General features: G+C 39.0%; 1 protein-coding gene across 4 annotated transcripts in view; it reads right to left on the bottom strand.

Annotated features, from left to right (window-relative positions):
- The window catches only part of LOC139967926 (1-phosphatidylinositol 4,5-bisphosphate phosphodiesterase epsilon-1-like), a 111,967-nt gene that overhangs the window by 25,079 nt on the left and 68,308 nt on the right, over positions 1 to 18,580 (bottom strand). For all 4 annotated transcript variants that reach the window (XM_071972149.1, XM_071972150.1, XM_071972148.1 and 1 more), the window contains 8 exons: positions 17,360 to 17,502; positions 16,450 to 16,690; positions 6,921 to 7,090; positions 5,412 to 6,111; positions 2,772 to 2,900; positions 1,734 to 1,992; positions 842 to 955; positions 102 to 245 (listed from right to left, as the gene is read on the bottom strand). In XM_071972149.1, coding sequence (XP_071828250.1) covers positions 102 to 245; positions 842 to 955; positions 1,734 to 1,992; positions 2,772 to 2,900; positions 5,412 to 6,111; positions 6,921 to 7,090; positions 16,450 to 16,690; positions 17,360 to 17,502 — 1,900 coding nt within the window. The remainder of the gene's footprint in view (positions 1 to 101; positions 246 to 841; positions 956 to 1,733; positions 1,993 to 2,771; positions 2,901 to 5,411; positions 6,112 to 6,920; positions 7,091 to 16,449; positions 16,691 to 17,359; positions 17,503 to 18,580) is intronic.

An 18,580-nucleotide genomic window follows, 5' to 3' on the forward strand; every position in this document is an offset into this window, starting at 1 on the left:
TGCAAGATATGTGTGCAATAAATGAGTTAATACAAAACATTTGCAACTATATCTTAAGCCATCCTTAAATTCACAGAATTCATAGAAAATGCCTTAATTACCTGCTTTCTCAACGTCAGGAGTCTTGGTGGGTTGTTCCGATGTATCAGTGGGTACGTTGGGAATCTTGTAAGCAAATGGCTCAAAGATGTCCTTAATATCCTTTCGAGTACGGATACTGAAAGCCTGGAAAAGCTGCGAGAACTCTGTAGAAACAAAATCAGAACACAAATATACATGTGTATTCTTGAGACACAAACTTGCAACCAAAACATTCTGCCAAATGTTTAGCTTTATGCCAGGCATCATGAGATGACAACATACTTTAAAATTAAGATTAATGTTGCCCAATTTCTTTCAAATCCATGACATGCCCTCACTGACCTCTCCCTCCCTCCCTCCCCCTCGTTCCCCCACCCTTCAAACCAGAGAAAAATATATATTGATAAGACAACATCAATAGGATAGTTATTCTTCTGAACTATGGTCTACGTTTATCCATAGCACCCTAACCTTGTCAACTTGGGTCTGCCCACTTCTTTTTGGCAACCATCCTTGCATTTTCTTCAATGAAGCTCCATTAGTCTCACTCACTTCTAATATAAACTATAACAGACAGATCTAAAAGCCCTCCTAGTTGCTGTCCCTACCTTGCTTTGGCTGGTTGTTTCCACCTCCCTCCTCCCTCTCAACACTCCTCCCTTCTACCTCTCCCTTCTCACACCCCCCCCCCCTTTTCCCCAAATAATGTAATAAATGACAATAAAGAACAGAGAAATAGTTAAGATACTAAAGTGATTACCTGGAAATGTTAGTTTGGTATAGAAGCTGAGGGTCTTGCTCTTCTCTTCTTTCTTAGATGATTCACCGGCGGTCAGCTCCACGCTCTCCACACCACTGCTATCTACTTGGTACTCTGATTCAAGGAACAAGAAAAATACAAAGGTTTGCTCCAGTCACAACAAACAAATAGATATATATTATTCTGGACCTGACTTGATCATACATCCATTGAGGTGGGGGTGGAAGGGGGAGTGGGATGGGACGGGGGTTGGCAACTTTATTAAATGCAGCCCACCTGACCACCTTTCTGACTCAACCCATTTAGGAAAATAGGCCTATATGTTCTTTTTTTTTTCTGATTTCTTTGGCCGTTGTTGCAATATTCTGATTTAAAGTTTTCAGACCTCTGAGCTTTTGGCCTTTGTAGAAATAGTGATATTAATATAGATTACAATAAATTTGGTCATGTTGGATGACTTTTAAAGCCAGTAAACTAGACCTGCAACTAGCAGGATACTATAGTGATGGGAGGGTAGTCTAGCAAGGCACTATGGCAATTGAAGGGGACAACATGGTGGGCACTATGGCAATAAAAAGGGGAAACTTATGGGAAACTACAGCATTTGAAGGGTGAACTTGTAGGGCACTAAGGCATTTGAAAGGGACATGTGGGACACTACAGCAGTTGAAGGGTGAATTTGTAGGGCACTAAGGCAATTGAAGGGGACAACATGTGGGACACTACAGCAGTTAAAGAGTGAACTTGTGGGGCACTGTGGCATTTGAAGAGTAAACCTTTAGGAATAGTACAGCATTTGCTAAGGACAGTGTTGGTAATGTAAGACCATGCACATGTCGTCAGTAGATAAGTATGGAATAACGAGGAGTGTAATAACAGATAGCTTTGGAACCTTCTCTGTCCAGCTCGGCGGCGATGTCGCTCCCTCCCTCTGAGTCATCATCATCTTCATCTTCGTCGTTGTCCGAATCGTCGCTCTCTTCGTCCGGGGTGTCGGTAGCGATTTCGGCGTCTAAGGCGAGTGCGCCCTCCTTCTTCTTGCTCTTCTTTTTCTTCAATTTTTTGAGACCCTTTAACTTTTTCAACTTCTTCTTTTGCTTTGGAATGGTAACGTTTGATCCGGCAGCGGAAGCCGAGTCCATCTTGTGAGACTGCAAACACAATTATTCAAAATACAAAGAACATTGATACAATGAATGAAACGAAATACAAAAAACATTGATAATATACAGTCTAATATATAAGCAGTCTAAACAAAATATACACTAACTAGCTCCAACAGCGCAACTAAGTGGAACGGCCACCACCCCCCCACCCTACCTCTTGTTCTTGTTGTGAATACTAATGGCATACACAATTATTCATTGCATTGCGGATAATTTCAAGAGTCTTTAGGTTGTGACGGGAATAATGAATATAATATCACTGCACCTAATGAGCATCTTCCACTGCTTCTTGGAAAGATAATTAATGATATCAATATCAGTCTTTACTAGTAAAGTGGGCATCTGCTACCCACTTTGTTCACATACAAGTAATCATATTACTGTGGCTCTCTGTGGGAGGTGGTTTATATCTGATTGGGTAACTGCTACCCACTTTGTTCACATACATATAAGTTATATTATTCTGGGTGTGGAAGGTGGTTTATATCTGATTGGGGATCTGCTACCCAGCTATTACTGATATTGGAATTGTTAACATCAATTCTCTCGACCTGGTATAGTTGTTAATATTAGACTCGGTCAGTGTTACCCACCTTCTACAGGTACTTAAAAGTACTACTATTGAGTTTACTTTAGCTGTCAAAGTAGTCCATGTTAGATTGGGTAACTGCTACCACCTTCTACACACACATTGAAAGCTGCTATATTAATTGACTCTGTCTCACAGTCATTAATTACTAAATTAATTAAACTATATTACCCACCTTGCTCTCAGGCACTTCCTTCCTCTTCTTGACGCTGAGCTTTGCTATCGGTTGAAAGACGGTCGGGCCTTCGTCATCATTGGCCTGATCTTTGATTTTGCTTAAAGTGGAGTTTCTGCCACCAAAGATCTGAGTTGGAAATATATAGTACAAATAATAAACAGAAGCAAACCAATGATAATGCGGCATATCCGTAGTTGAGGCTTAATTGACATTAATTGTGAACTACGTACAGTTCTGTACATGTGATGTAAATGCATTCAAGGAAAGTCAGGTGTTGTGGTTAATGGGCATCAGCAACATACAAACAAACAAAAAGAGATAGATAGGATAAGCAAATAATTCCTTTAATTTGGTATTTTCTTTTAATACTCTATCACTCGGTGTTTCAAAACCATCTATACATATAGCCAAACCTGGCTTTATTTAAATTATCTGTCATCAAAGCTATCACAGAGAATAGTTGCCTTATTATGATCACTTGGGTATCATACTACATAGGGTAAATGCCTTGTTGTGATCACTTGGGTATCATACTACATAAGGTAAATGGCTTGTTGTAATCACTTGGGTATCATACTACATGGGGTAAATGCCTTGTTGTGATCACTTGTGTATCATACTACATAGGGTAAATGACTTGTTGTGATCACTTGGGTATCATACTACATAGGGTAAATGCCTTGTTGTGATCACTTGGGTATCATACTACATAAGGTAAATGGCTTGTTGTAATCACTTGGGTATCATACTACATGGGGTAAATGCCTTGTTGTGATCACTTGTGTATCATACTACATAGGGTAAATGACTTGTTGTGATCACTTGGGTATCATACTACATAGGGTAAATGCCTTGTTGTTATCACTTGGTATCATACTACATAGGGTAAATGCCTTGTTGTGATCACTTGGGTATCATACTACATAGGGTAAATGCCTTGTTGTAATCACTTGGGTTATCATACTACATAGGGTAAATGTCTTGTTGTGATCACTTGGGTATCATACTACATGGGATAAATGGTTTGTTGTGATCACTTGTGTATCATACTAAATAGGGTAAATGCCTTGTTGTGATCACTTGTGTATCATACTACATTGGGTAAATGCCTTGTTGTAATCACTTGGGTTATCATACTACATGGGGTAAATGCCTTGTTGTGATCACTTGTGTATCATACTAAATAGGGTAAATGCCTTGTTGTGATCACTTGGGTATCATACTACATTGGGTAAATGACTTGTTGTGATCACTTGTGTATCATACTACATAGGGTAAATGACTTGTTGTGATCACTTGGGTATCATACTACATAGGATAAATGGCTTGTTGTAATCACTTGGGTATCATACTTTATAGGGTAAATGCCTTGTTGTGATCACTTGGGTATCATACTACATGGGATAAATGCCTTCTTGTAATCACTTGGGTATCATACTACATAGGGTAAATGGCTTGTTGTGATCACTTGGGTATCATACTACATAGGGTAAATGGCTTGTTGTGATCACTTGGGTATCATACTACATAGGGTAAATGGTTCAAATGGAAAACCAGGGCAACCATCAAGTTTGTTGGAGCAGTAAAAAAATCATGTTTGATTAATTCACACAATTGCAAAACATGAAGAAGAAAAAAAAATACTTGTACAGTTAATAAATTTGTTGTTCCTCGGACTAAGTTAAAAACCACTTTTGTTTGTCCAATATTATTTCATTTCATACATCTCAGACCACATAAGAGCCCCTAAAACTCAGCCTTTTGCCCACGTGATGCTGATACAATGTACACGTTCTATGGAATCCACCTTTGTGCTATTTATATACATACAGTAGGCCATTGCATCATACAGTCTCAGTACACAATATTCAACAGACAAAATGCACTCATCCACTTTTTACAATCTCATTTATGAGTCTATATGGTACTCATCTTCATGAGTTTCTGATTACCCACTTGGGACCTCAAATCAACAAGGTCCTCCAGAAAGACAAATAATGGAAGGGAAAACCTATTGTCACAAAGTTTAACTTTCTGGAGGACACCAAAATAAAACCCTAACAGTGTATATTTGGGTAGAGGGTGATGTTAGGTCCCACACAAAGATATTCAAACATACGAAAACCCCATACATGTTTGAGCAGGTGATATTCGATTCGTTTACCAAAGGCTACAAAGATAAGAAAACCAATCACAGGACCAAATAGTCAGGGCTGTTCGGTTGTTAACCTGTCTTTCTGATGCACACATCACTTGCATTGCACATTACAGAGTTCACTGCTATAACCAGTCACCAATCCTGTTAAATTTACAAATTTCACTTGACCGATGTACAGTTCACCAGCTCTTTTTGCAGTTTTGTCTGTCAAGGTGTACAATTTATCAGTATATATGGCATTAGTAGCAGTTACAGTAAAACAAATGCACCATCAGGCGGATTCGACAAACTTAAAAGCTGAACATATGGTGGAGACAGACACACCAATATCCCCCCTCCCCCATGCCCCAGCCCAACATGCAAGTGGAGAGTGCAATGGCAGTGAACTGTTCCAATTTAGTTTGTCCTCATCACTGAATTCATTAATGCAGGCAGGGGGACCATTCTATAATTCATACACTTAACAATAACTTTAATACCTGTATTGCCTCTACGGCTGTTGGTCCTCCCAGATTCCCTTTAAAGAAGAAGGCGTTCAGGAACTGCTTCATCAGCCACTTGGTCCGCTTGTCCGACAGGGCCCTCTGCTGCATCTGGATGGCTCTGATGATAGGACCCAGCCCGGCCTTCCAGATGGCGCAAGTGTTCTTAGGGGCTAGAAAGTACAGCAGCTTGTTGTCGATGATGCTGGTGCCGTACAACATGCCAAAGGGCGAAAGTTCGTAGTCGGTGGAATGTGAAATGTGGGTGCAGTCCAGCTCGTCTGCCTCCGAGAGAAGTTCTTTGGCGTGGGTGAGGTCGAGGAAACCCTCCTCTAGGCCGCCCACGATGTAGGTGGAGGTGCTGTATTTATTAGAGAGGATGGAAAGACTTGCTGATAGAGAACCCAGGGGCAGATCCTTCTGTTGCACTTTTGTCCAGATCAACACCGCGTTGCTCTCGTCCAGACGGAGGAAGCATTCTGAATACTTGCTCCCTTCCTCGTCGACTCGGAAGACCCTGGTACCTCGGAGCATGCAGTGCAGCGCGTTCAGGTTGGCGTCCATGCACTGCTGGGGGACTATTTCCAGCCCGTGGGTCTTGGGAAGGGGCTCGATGGATTCGGCATCTTCAAAGTCCTCACTGCAGCTGTGGTAGGCCAGGTCCTCCTGCTCAAAGACCGTCGGGGGGACTGGCAGGCTGGGGGGAATCAAAGAGTATATAGGACAAATTAAAATATATGCCGTCCCAACTCTGGAATTGATATTTGATTGCATGATTGGGTTTAAGAATGATAAACATGCCACTATGAATCCCCCAATTGTAGCAAAAATGTCTTTATACTTATGTGTACAATTCATTACTACGTAGGTTTCTGCGTAAATGATTTTGTTAAACTTGTACCAAAATTGTAGTTTCATTTAATAGCTGGGCATTCCATCTCAATTAATAACATTGCAAGTATTCTACTTGCACACTGAGATCCCTAAGGAGAGGGCAACTGAATTTCTAATGGAGAGAATTTAAACTTCTTAGGATCTTTATCCCATTTCCTGACAAATTTTTTTTTGCTTTTTTAAGAATTTTAATGTGTGCAAACATAAAACACAAACTTGTTTGATATATCCATCGTTGATTATGCGATGTTATAATAATAATATTTGCTTTTCATATAGCGCTTTATACCAGCGATAGGTCTCAAAGTGCTTTACAGACGTTATTTTACCCCTGGTCAATGATAACCGGTCCCAGAGACAATGCCTCCAGTCAGCAGCAGTTATATACTGCGCCAAATGACAACTTACCTCACAGGTACCCATTTAACCTCTGGGTGGAGAGGACTTAAAGGTTCTCTATTACTTCCCCTACATTTGAATTTGCTGAACTATTCACTTTAGGGCCCATGCAAACTAGAGCTGCATAGAATTCTACCAAACAATTTGAGAATATCACATTCCTGGGAAATGTATGACAGGCCTTTTAGCATAGATTCTACATCTGACCTTTACCTCTCTGTGTTTTCTGACTCTTCTAGACTGGCATTTTGCCGGGCTAATCGTTGACAAAACCGTAAGTCTTCTAGGATCCAGTACGCATGTGACATTTTCTCGGTACTGAGCAGTCCAGGAGATGCAGTGGGCATGTCTCCATCCTTTGTCCACCAACCCCATTCTGTAATCTGAAAGATAAAAGAAAAAAATATATACAATTAAGCCAGATTAATTATATTCCAACCTGTCTTCTTACTTTTCCTTTCCTTCTCCCCTTCCTTTTCCCCTTGTTCCTCCCTCCCCGCCATCACTCCTCCTCTCACAGCTCTCTTCCACCATTTTTTTCTCCACACCTTTCTGTCTTTGTCCTTCTCAAGTTTATTCCCTACCCCTTTCCTCTCTTTGTCCCTCCACTGTTTATCTCCTACCTCTCCTCTTCCTCTGTTGGTTTCTTTGTTTTTCTCTCCATCCCGTGTCTACTAATCCCCTTTCATCTATCTGTTTGTGTTCACCATGCTCATCAACCTGTCTGTATTCTGTGCGTGTTTTTGTCCCTTCTGTTACTGTTACTTGTCATTCAGCCTCTGGGGAAGATCCTGCTAGGATCGAAACGTCAGGCCAACTTACTTTTACACATACTTTTCCTTAAATTTGCAATAATTTAGACCTACTTCATATTTTGCCGCCTTCAACGGTTTGGTTTCTTATCGAGATATTTAACGAGCTGGTTCCTTTTGTGTCTATTTCTACAAAGTTCACCAAAACTACAAGTGTTGCCTAAAAGATTACAATTGATCAAGTTAAAGACACCATCCATTTTCTCATTCCCCACCCCAACAAAAATTTGTCCAAAAAGTGATTAGCGATTGAGTGATGATTTAATATGATGCTGGATCTTTCATTGCCCAGGTACTTTAAATTGGTATTACCCATAAACCAACAGCAAAATCAGAAATGGTTATAAATTTTGGACATGTTCAGCATTATTTCAAACCCAAAATCAACAAGCTTGTAAAAATTAGGAGCTGCACCATGAACATTGTTATTTTCATACATTTAAATACATTTATCTCCTACCTCTCCTCTTCCCCTGTTGGTTTCTTTCTTTCTTCTCTCCATCCCTTGTCTACTAATCCCCTTACATTTATCTCTTTGTGTTCACCATGCTCATTAACCTGTCTGTATTCTGTGCATGTTTTTGTCCCTTCTGTTACTGTTACTTGTCATTCAGCCTTTGAAGAAGATCCTGCTGCTAGGATCGAAACGTCAGGCCAACTTACTTTTACACACATTTAAATACTGTTATAATATCAAAGACTTATAAATATCAATCCAGACAGTCACACATCTGAACAGAAGAAAGGCTAGGGAGTGTGCAATGCCAAATATAGTGATTATTAACCTGTACTCCCTGAACACCCTGCAATACAATTGCAAACTCCTCTAAGGACTGAACTCATCAACAAACTTTGAATAGTTTGCGGTTTGATGCAACCTTTTTAAGGAATGTGGAAAAAAAAAACCAAGTGGATTGGCTCATGGATGAATTCAATTTGCTTCTCCTTAGTCAAGGAGATCTAGTTAGACTGCTTTACGACGAAATTTGATTCGTGATCTAAACACTGTGTCACGTTACACTTTTAAAGACCTTCGCTTTATCCCCTCAATTATACCTCTCTGGCCGACACACGAAAGTCTTCCATTCTGCGACTATACAGTGTCACTTCTCGATAAACGTATACGATATTGCTGAAGATTTCAATCAAAGCTTCCACAACTGTAGTGTTAATGGTCTCCATTTTCTTCTGGTAATCGGAATCATGCATTTACACCAAGAAAAAATGTGAGTTTAATAAGTCACAACACTTCAAAAACCTCATGTCTATCACAGTTCACTCAAATATGTCCGCAGGTGCTATCTTGCCACCATAAAAAATTATACAAAGAGTCCTGAGATTTAAATTAAATTCTAAAAAAATTATTTGAAGCCTGATTTGTTTAACCCTGCAAAAACCTCTCGTATATCCCTTGGGTTAGCCTCTTTAATACAATGAATTTCGACAACTAGGGAGTGATGGATTAATTTTTTTTTCTTCAAATTTTTCGACTTTGAAAAAGAATAGTATTTAGCAGGTGGTCCTCCATAATGAAAACACAGATAAATTTCCAATGCTTATTCATTAAAAATCAGATATAATCTCAAGGGTACATTACAGACAAATTCTGGACACACTTCAATGTTGGCTCAGCCTGATCAATATACTCTTCAAGAAAGAGGTTATCCCCGACATTCTACAAAATTTTGGCTGAGTGGAGTGATCAGGTATGGATCGGCATTTACGATCTAAGGAATTAAATTCCTTTTCACTTTTTTTTATGTTAATAATGAAATTAGATGAGAAATTCTCTGGGTTTACAAAACATAAAAAAAAAACTGTTCAGAATCTAATCAGATTATTTATTAACTTGCAACTTAGCATTATTTGGGGGGGGGGGGGAGTGAAGCAAATGTCATATTCTCGTCAGTTTTAACCATATTCTAAATAATGCTCTGCAGGTTCATTATATTTGCTGGAATTTTAACAAACACAAAGCCTGCTTCCAAACAAGTTATACCACACAAAAACATTGGCCTTGGAAAATGGTAATTCATTGTTCATTCATGGTGCCTCTAATATTAGACTAATAAAGAAAAATGACAAAATGATATGAAACAGACTGATTAAAAAACAAAATAATCACGCTTGAATAGCTGACAATTTTAATTCATTACTATTGATTTCTGTCTCCTGTGCAGTAAACAGAACAGTGGCGGAGCATCCATACAGTCAGAGGGGGTGGATGCCCCCCTGATGGACTGCTGGTGCCCTTTTCAGCTTTTTACCACTTTTTACTGATTTGCGATTATTGACTTTTTTATTGCACCCTCAAATACCTATTGATATTTGTCACATTTTGTTGGTGTAATTTTCTGACGAAATGGCGATGACACCTATTTATTCTTCGTTTATCTGCAAATTAGCAAGGCCTGGAAAGGGTCATTTCCGGCGATCTAGGGAGTATCTTTACTCAAAAAATTTCTGTACGCTCCGTACCTGTGGTGGCCAACCTGTGGTGGCGCTCCGCTTAGATAGTGTCGAAAGTGCCCCTACAGACCATTCTCGCCCCCCTGACCAATACCCCTAGCTCCGCCACTGAAACAGAATGACTATTCACTTAAAGTGTCACATTTATTAAAGATATTGATCTTTGAAATATAATCTCTAAAATATTGATATAGGAAGTGAGTGGTTTCACAACATGCTGAGCTGACCATTCAAACTTAGTAGGATATTTGTGACCTGACTATTTCCTATTAACTTGGCTACCACAAGCAGCTAGACAGACAGCTTCCCTTTCAATATTAGCAATCTAATTTCTTTGGAAAACAGTGACCTAAAATACTTAAAGGGTGTGAAGACTCGCGCACAAAGACACGTCTCACGCCGGTAATCTGACCTAGTTTCGACTGAGGTGTAACAGAAGTGTTAGACACCACGATCGATCCCAGCAAATACACACACAGCTTGCTAGCATCAGTAATTAGACACTAGTGTACAGTCACTACATGTAGCTACGGTCAATACCCATAACACAGTGTACATATAATAGCAGCGATGGACATCTCAGCAGGGAGTTGTTATGGAACTCTCTGATCTCAGGTCCAGATAAAAGATAACAAGGTATCATGTTTCATTACTGTCTGCATTTTGTAGCAATAAGAAAAAAACTTCACTTGCAAGCGACAGAAAGTTAACTTTTTCACAGGGCGGCACACGGCTTGGGACGAGTCTTCAATGCCTTTAATAACTTTGCTGAATATAAGCCTGGATTCTGTTACTAGAGAATTGACAGTTTTTGAAATGAATTTCTATTTATTTTAGATACAATATTTTGTACACACCCACACCAACACACAAACAAACATACATTGCATGTTGTAACGTCCACCGACCATTAAAGACGTAACTGTAACTACATATTCCAAGTATCCTGTTGTGTGTTTATACTGCCATGCAACTAATATACTGGCTACTATACTGTGTTCCCACCATACTGATAGCAGAGCTCCTTCGTGTACCCAAACTAGATTTTACTGGTGCCTCGGTTGACTGACATCACATATTTAATAGTTACTAGGTGCTCCCGATCAAGCTGCAGTTCTCTCCATACTGGTTTATTACACTTTCAACATTTCAGGACACGGTGCTAATAGTAGATATAATACAACAATAAGTCCAGTAGTCCGTTCATTTGCTGAGTAAACATCTTGCATATATTCATAACCGGTTTAATTTTGCATTTGTCGACCTCAACAAAATCATCGGACATCGATTCTAGAGAAAACTTGGCTAAGATTACGCTGACACACTACAAAATAAATATATAGTTTTAACTTCATAGTAATAAATAGACAGGAAACAAAATATGCACTATAACACCAAAACAGGAAATGCTATAATGCTATAATAGCATGGACTTATATTCAGTAATGCTACTGAAACATGTTTCTTGTAAAGTGTAATACATTCCAACAGGAAGTTATATATCTCATACACGCTGACACATGAAACGGTGAGACTTCCCATCTACACAACCAAGTCAACAACTGCATCAAAATGCACAGTCTGCTAGAACTATGAATACCTAGACTTTCTGATAATTACACCTTAAATGGTTTATGTTGAAGTTCCCCACAGAGATCAATGGGACTCACTTCATTCATTCGTTAAAACAAAATTGACGTTAAATACATCACGAATGACAATCAAAATCCAATTTCATAAATTTATGCAAAAAGTGATGAAATTCAAACCAACTAATCTCCGACAAATTAGACAAGGTCACCCAAGGGCTGGTTGAAGTACACTAATGGGGTCTGCCATGGATACTCAAGACTCTTATGACACATCCATGGGGAGGGGGGAGGATGGGGGGAATGTGCTTGAATTATACAAATTTTATGGAGAAAAACAAACCACACCGAAAAATTCCAATTCCACAGAGTATGATTGAAGAGTTCCGTCCAATTATTTCCAAGGGCTGTACAAAGGGCAAGAGGGATCATTTTTAAGTACTTTTAAGATTCTTGCAGAGTGGACATTCTCAGGATTATCTCAAAGGGTGCGTGCGTAGTGCGGGGCTGTGGGGTACTCGTGCTGGAGTGTGGGAGATGAAGAATAGAATAGTTGAGAGCCGCCTTCACAACGTGAGCAGTTTCTTCAATCTGTAAGATGACACAACTCCACTTCTGTCCACGATCTGTAACTTGTAACTCTTGTTATTTTTGAATAATTTTTCATGTACTGCATAAAATATATATATATATATATATATTCTATCGAGGTCACTACCTCATAGGAAGGTTTGTTTCATTTCAAAATTTCAGTACAGAGCTTGTTCATAAATCCTTAATTGTAACTGTTTGTCATCAAATCCTACTGTTACGGGCAAAAGTAAACGAAAGAGCCTAAAACATTTTTTAATGACGCAGGTCGTTAAAAATCGTCTTTGTTTGGTGAGGTTTCATACTGTGATAATGAGCTATTACAAAGGATTCATATAATGGATGATGCTGAGTCCTTTCTTATCTATCCCTGCCTTAGGCTATATAATTCCTGCATAACTTTTTTTTTTGGGGGGGGTGGGGTTTCAGGAAAGGATCTGAAAAGGTCAAAACAGCCTACTCACTTCTACAAATATCCGTCTGCTTTTATAACTCAAGGAAGGAGAGACGGTTTCTATAAAAAAAACGTCAGTGAAAATTTACAAACAACTAAAGACTAATCACTTGTTGAAGGGCCTTCCTTTGCCTAACCAGTATAATTTATAAAGCTTGATTTACCTTGAATCACCTGAAAAGATTTTCAAAATCCATTTTCCCCAGCTTATTGAAGTCTAAACTTGATATTAAAAAAGAGAAGGTCTGGGAGAGCAGATGGAGATAAACTTACAACCGGATATTGAACAAAGCTCTCATCTTTATATTCCCCTTGAATTATAATCGATGCAGTCATTTGATCTTACATCTACCACTGAAGATAACATCCTTGAAAGTCACATTGCCATATATAAAATAACCTGGATCGTCTCAAAAACAGCATTGAACGGTAGATGGTGACTGTCTTGACTAGCAAAAAATAATCATAAATGAATACATGAATAAACAAACAAATGAAATAAATACATAAATAACGAAAAATCACAAAAAATCATAATAAATAAGTAAATCTATAAACAAATACATGGTAGGGCTCCTTGTACAAAAAATAATCTACTGATTATCAACAACAGGATAACTTGAAGAAGGATACTACCTTCTTCACAAAATATGTTAAATTAATGTGAAAAAAATGTTTAAAAGCTAAATACACCCACACAAGGCAAGGCAAGGCAAACAATTCAACAACCAAACCAAACCCTCAAGTTATTTAACAGAGAAATGTTTACAAGAACAATCAGAAACCTTTGATAATAAGCTTTTACTTTGTCTCGGGCAGCACTACCGTTAAATTTACTAAATTAGAGTAGAGATCCATGTTAACTACAGTATCTTAAGGTTTCACCATTCTGGACTTAAAAACAGGTCGTAACACATCTTTTGAGGAACTTTAGTGGGCTTAATAGCTTAATAGCATCTGCACTAATCCCCTGTCCAATCTGAAAGGCTCCCAATTAGACTCTCCCCTCCCCCACCCCGACTCAATGTGGAAATGGCCGGTAAGACCTTTGTAAACTGTACAGGCATCCTTCTTTCATTTTCTTAGTCTGCAAGATTCTTACAATTAAAACAGATAAATATCCTTGACCTCCCTCACCAATTTTTAACCACAAAAGATGATGAACTAACAATTGTCACTTTAGATCACTGCACCGTACCTCAAAGTAAAGCAGACAGTCTCTGCATGCTCCCACAAGAGGATCATTAAAGGTGACCTTTGACCTTGTCTGGACCCTAGGTAAATTCCTTGACAGTTCTCATTAGACTGGAAGCCACTCAAAAGTAGGAAACCCAAAGAGGTGTCCTACTTCTCAGAATGGTTTCATTGTGTTTTAAAGTGAACACTAAAGACACAAAAAATGTTCCATGCATTTGATAAAAGAAGTAGAAGAAATAAATTTTAAAATAATCATCGGTAATATGCCTTGTGATTATGTTAACACAGTCATTTCTCCATTATAATAACTTACAGACCTACTTAAAAACTGTTGAAAGTTGTATTTCAGCAAAACCTCGGATTAAAGTGTTTTTTTTTTTGTATGATGTGCAATTCTGTCTGGTTATTAAACCATGAATTTGCAATTTCTCATTAGCTTTCTATTTGATCATTTTTGATTCCACTTTTGAGAAATATATTGCCTAACTCTGGCAAACATGCAACACCATGCGTCACTTAGCTGTGGAAGGATACAGTGGGCATACCATCCTAACCTGTTGCTCAAATACAACATGTGGGAGATATAATAAGGCTAACACCTCTACGTATCAAATCCGTCTGTTCTGTATTGTGTATCTGTCTGTTAGTCAGTCTACGTTTTGCAGCCGAGAGGATTACACCTCTATCTATCACGTCCTTCAGTCTGATCTCTCACTTCTGACTAGTATTACACTCTGGATCCATCCTTGTCCCTGCCCTCCATCAGGGACCTACTATAACTACCACAATACACATTACGTCCCCATTGAGTGTTTCCTCCAGACTTATTAAAGGGATTTAGCCAAGCACACACAAAGCAAAACAACACTAACTAGTTCAAACACACTAAAGGTTATCAACTGTGCATCAAACATTTTCAACCAAAACCAACACTTCTGTCCCAGAATGTTAATGATTCCTTTTCTTTCTAATCTAATTCTTTTGGGATGACCTAGTTACTGTGTAAGATATGTCTATTTACATTCCTTCCTCCTACCATATCTTTGTCCAAGTGTAAATTTACAAGCATGCTTGCGACAATGTTCTACAGATTTCAAAGCTGTACGATATAAACAGATCTCAATATAACAAGAATTGCAAAGGTCTTCTGATATCAATGCAAAAGTCAATGTGAAAGCACCTTACTCAGTACTCACCCACTCTTTTAAATGGAGGTCACTGTCATGTATGAATATTCATTTACTGTAGATAAATATGTGTGACCTTGTTTAGCCAAGGTCAGACACATTCCAAATATGGCGTCACTCTCATATATAACAGTCACTCACAGAATGTTATACAGATATGATTCCTTCAATTTGCTATGGTGATAACCATACTCTTTACATACCCTGTTGCTTCAAGTTCAGTGGGATGTACCACACCCTACCATCCCCAGCTGATGGCACTGTTTTGCATCCCTCCCTTCGCTGAATGTTTTCATAATAAAGGTTCCACAAACACAACACCAAAATATGCACAATAATGGCTGACTTGACCTCTTCTTTTTAACAATTTGGTCTTCTCATTTTAAAAGTATGGTGGGAGAAAGTTTCCATTAAATTTTGGAGAATTCGTCCCTAAATCTTAGCAACACCTATTTATCAACCTCCAAAATGATTCTGGACAAGCTACACCACAAAGTTCTTGTCTTTCATTTCACCATCTCCTCTCTTGTCTCACCCCCACACCCCCACCTTACATCTTTCCTCTGATAAGCAAGCAATTTTTCAACATGATCAAAGAAATAACTGGTACATGGTCTGACTCCACAAGGGATTTGACCCTGATTCGATAATTTTTAGCTTGAACTGAAGAAATTCATTAATGGAAAGAAGGAGATCAGATGGTTGGTAATGTCTAGCTCTTAATAAGACTTTAGAAAAGTGCAGAGAATAAATGGTATCAACATTTATCACTTCTTCCATAACCTGCCACTTGAATCGCATAAGGTATAACACAAACAGCTCTGTTTATCCCTGGCACACTACCACTATCAACCATCAAGTTTATTGAAAGTAGAATCATGCATCTAGTCACACAAGCTCCAACAACTAATTACACGGGCGTAGGAACCGGGAGGGCTGAGGGGAGCCCCCCAGTGAAAAATATGGGGGGCGGAAGTAAGTCAGAAAACCCCTTTTTCATTTCTCAATAAATGATAACAACATTCGTCATTTTACTCATTTATGCTATTCCCGCTGCCCTTGGTGCTCACAACATATTTGGCAGAAAAAAATCTCATTTTGAGCACCAAATTGCATCTAAGGCCAGGTGAAAGTGCAAAATTATATACAAAATGGAGTGGGTGTTGAAGTGTGCTATATTGCACCAAATTGCATCTGAGGCCACCTGGAAATGCAAAACAAGAATGCACAAAGAATGACACCCCCTCCCCTTAGACCCCTCCCCCAGGCCGGCCATCAGTCTTCAGCCCCCCACTCAAAAGTACCTTCCTACGCCACTGACTAATTACACCAATCTCATCTCTACCAGTACGGTGACGTCGGTTTCAAAATGAGCATTATCCTGTAGTTGGGATGTAAGAAATGAGAAACAAATTGAGTCGAATTATTCTTGTAAGTTCTTACCTCTCTTTCCATTTCTAGCATGCTCATGGAAAGGGCTGGGGATGGCTCCTCCCATACAGATACCAGCTGGTCCAGGAATACCCCAAAGTAGGGAACCACCTTACATCCGGGGATCCTCAGGGATTTATCCAGGGCATCCTGGTAATCAGCCTCTCCTTCGACGATGGCTTGATGAAGCTGCATCAACGAGGAGATATCCCCACTCTCTGCTTGATCTAGGACGCTCTTCAGTTGGTCAGACCTACCGAGATGTAATGAACATTTCACTTATTAGTATTTCGCAACATTTGCCCTGATAAAGCCAAGGCCCCGAAGGTCCCCCCCCCCTCTCACTTTGGCAGCAAAATGAAATCTTACATTAATATTACACACAATTCAGCTGCTACCTATTGGAGAGGTCTTTAATACCTTGGGCTTTGATTGCGAGAATCCATGACTGGATTGTAAGACTTTTAAAACCTCTTATGTAGCCACGAAAGATTAAGTTTGTAGGTCAAGGACTCAGTTTAAGGGTAAACTACAGATCTAATACTTTAATTGGTTTGGGTGGTAGTCTGCCTCCTCATCTTCCTCCCCCCACCCCCCCCCCCTCCCACACTTACCTACTCACCACTCCACCACCGGTAAAAGAAAGACCATAAAATATGGCAATTCATATTTGGGATTTCAGCCAAATTTTATGTCACTCTCTTTCAATGTTTACATCTTGTCCAGAATATCAAAACGAAACCCTGGTAATTATCACATAAAATAACCAGAGTGTGATTTTTACATCTGCCTTCTCTGATTACATGCATGTTATAACTAAATATTTTGTGACAATTGCTCTATTCTCCAGACACCACATTTAATACCAGGAGATTGCATGCAGGTTTATTAATAGAACATCGCACACCGCAATGAGACTCACAGAAGAGCTTCCAGGATCTCAACAACTGCTTGAAAGTTCCCCATATTCCAACAGGTGTTGGCCAACTCCACAAACTGGTGCAGGAGAGGGAATCGTTGTTCCTCTGGGACCTCCAGGACAGTCTCTACTACCCATTCTGTGACCTATGGAGAGAGGAAGATGGGGACAGAATTCAAATGAAGATAAACCAAAGAGAATAAAAATCCATCAGATTACAAAAAAAAGTTTGTCTACAAGCAACCTAAACCATGAATATTTTATCTGTCAAAACAGACCTTTGCATTTTATCCTGTAATTTTTTGGGAACAAAATTTTTGGGGACCAAACTTTTTCGGACCCAGTTTTATTGGGGCTCAAGTTTTTTGGACACACCAAATTTTTGTTTAAAGTTTTTTTTGTCGGAAAACAATTTTGGTCCGAAAAAATTGTGTTCCGACAATACCAAATAATTTTTGGACTCATAATTTTTTTGACCAAAATTTTGCGGACACAATTTTTTCGGACCAAAATTGTTTTCCGACAAAAAATTTTTTTGGTGTGTCCAAAAAAACTTGAGCCCCAATAAAAACTGGGTCCGAAAAAGTTTGGTCCGAAAAAATTTTGGTCAAAAATCCAAAGAGTCCAAAAATTATTTGGTATTGTCGGAACATAGAGACGTCGGAACATAGAGATGTAACCATTTAGTTAGATCACAACTGATCAACCTAAGACATCCTCCAACAAAGCTTTCATGGCTGTGGGATAACCTCATTTAGTTGAATATATATAAACCCACCACCCACCCACCCACACATGAAAACCAACTAATATCTGGTATTGGACCTAAAGTCAAAGATTTCTCTCCTTTTCTCATTCTTTCACTAAACAATACTCAGGATGGTAAATTATTGTCAAGAGTTTACACCTATCAGGTTAAAAAGCCAATAACATTTTTCTAACCCCTTTTTATTCCCTCCTCAAGGTCATTCTCGGCTGAGAAACTTAACTCAGTTTAAAATTCTGGTCCAACTTGCAACTGGCTCTGTTAAGTTCAATCATTCAACAAAGATGCACCAGACTATAAATCACTTCATATAAGCCGGCCATTTCCAAATATAACAGATAGTCAGACTGGATCATTACATTCCTACACCCCAATAAGTTGTAAAGTTAGATCATAAAACCTTTGTGTAGTTTCAACAACAAAAGGGAGTTAAATATGAACCTAGCCCAGATGCATGC

Source organism: Apostichopus japonicus, chromosome 5, assembly GCF_037975245.1.
Source record: "Apostichopus japonicus isolate 1M-3 chromosome 5, ASM3797524v1, whole genome shotgun sequence".
NCBI classification, from domain to species: domain Eukaryota; kingdom Metazoa; phylum Echinodermata; class Holothuroidea; order Aspidochirotida; family Stichopodidae; genus Apostichopus; species Apostichopus japonicus.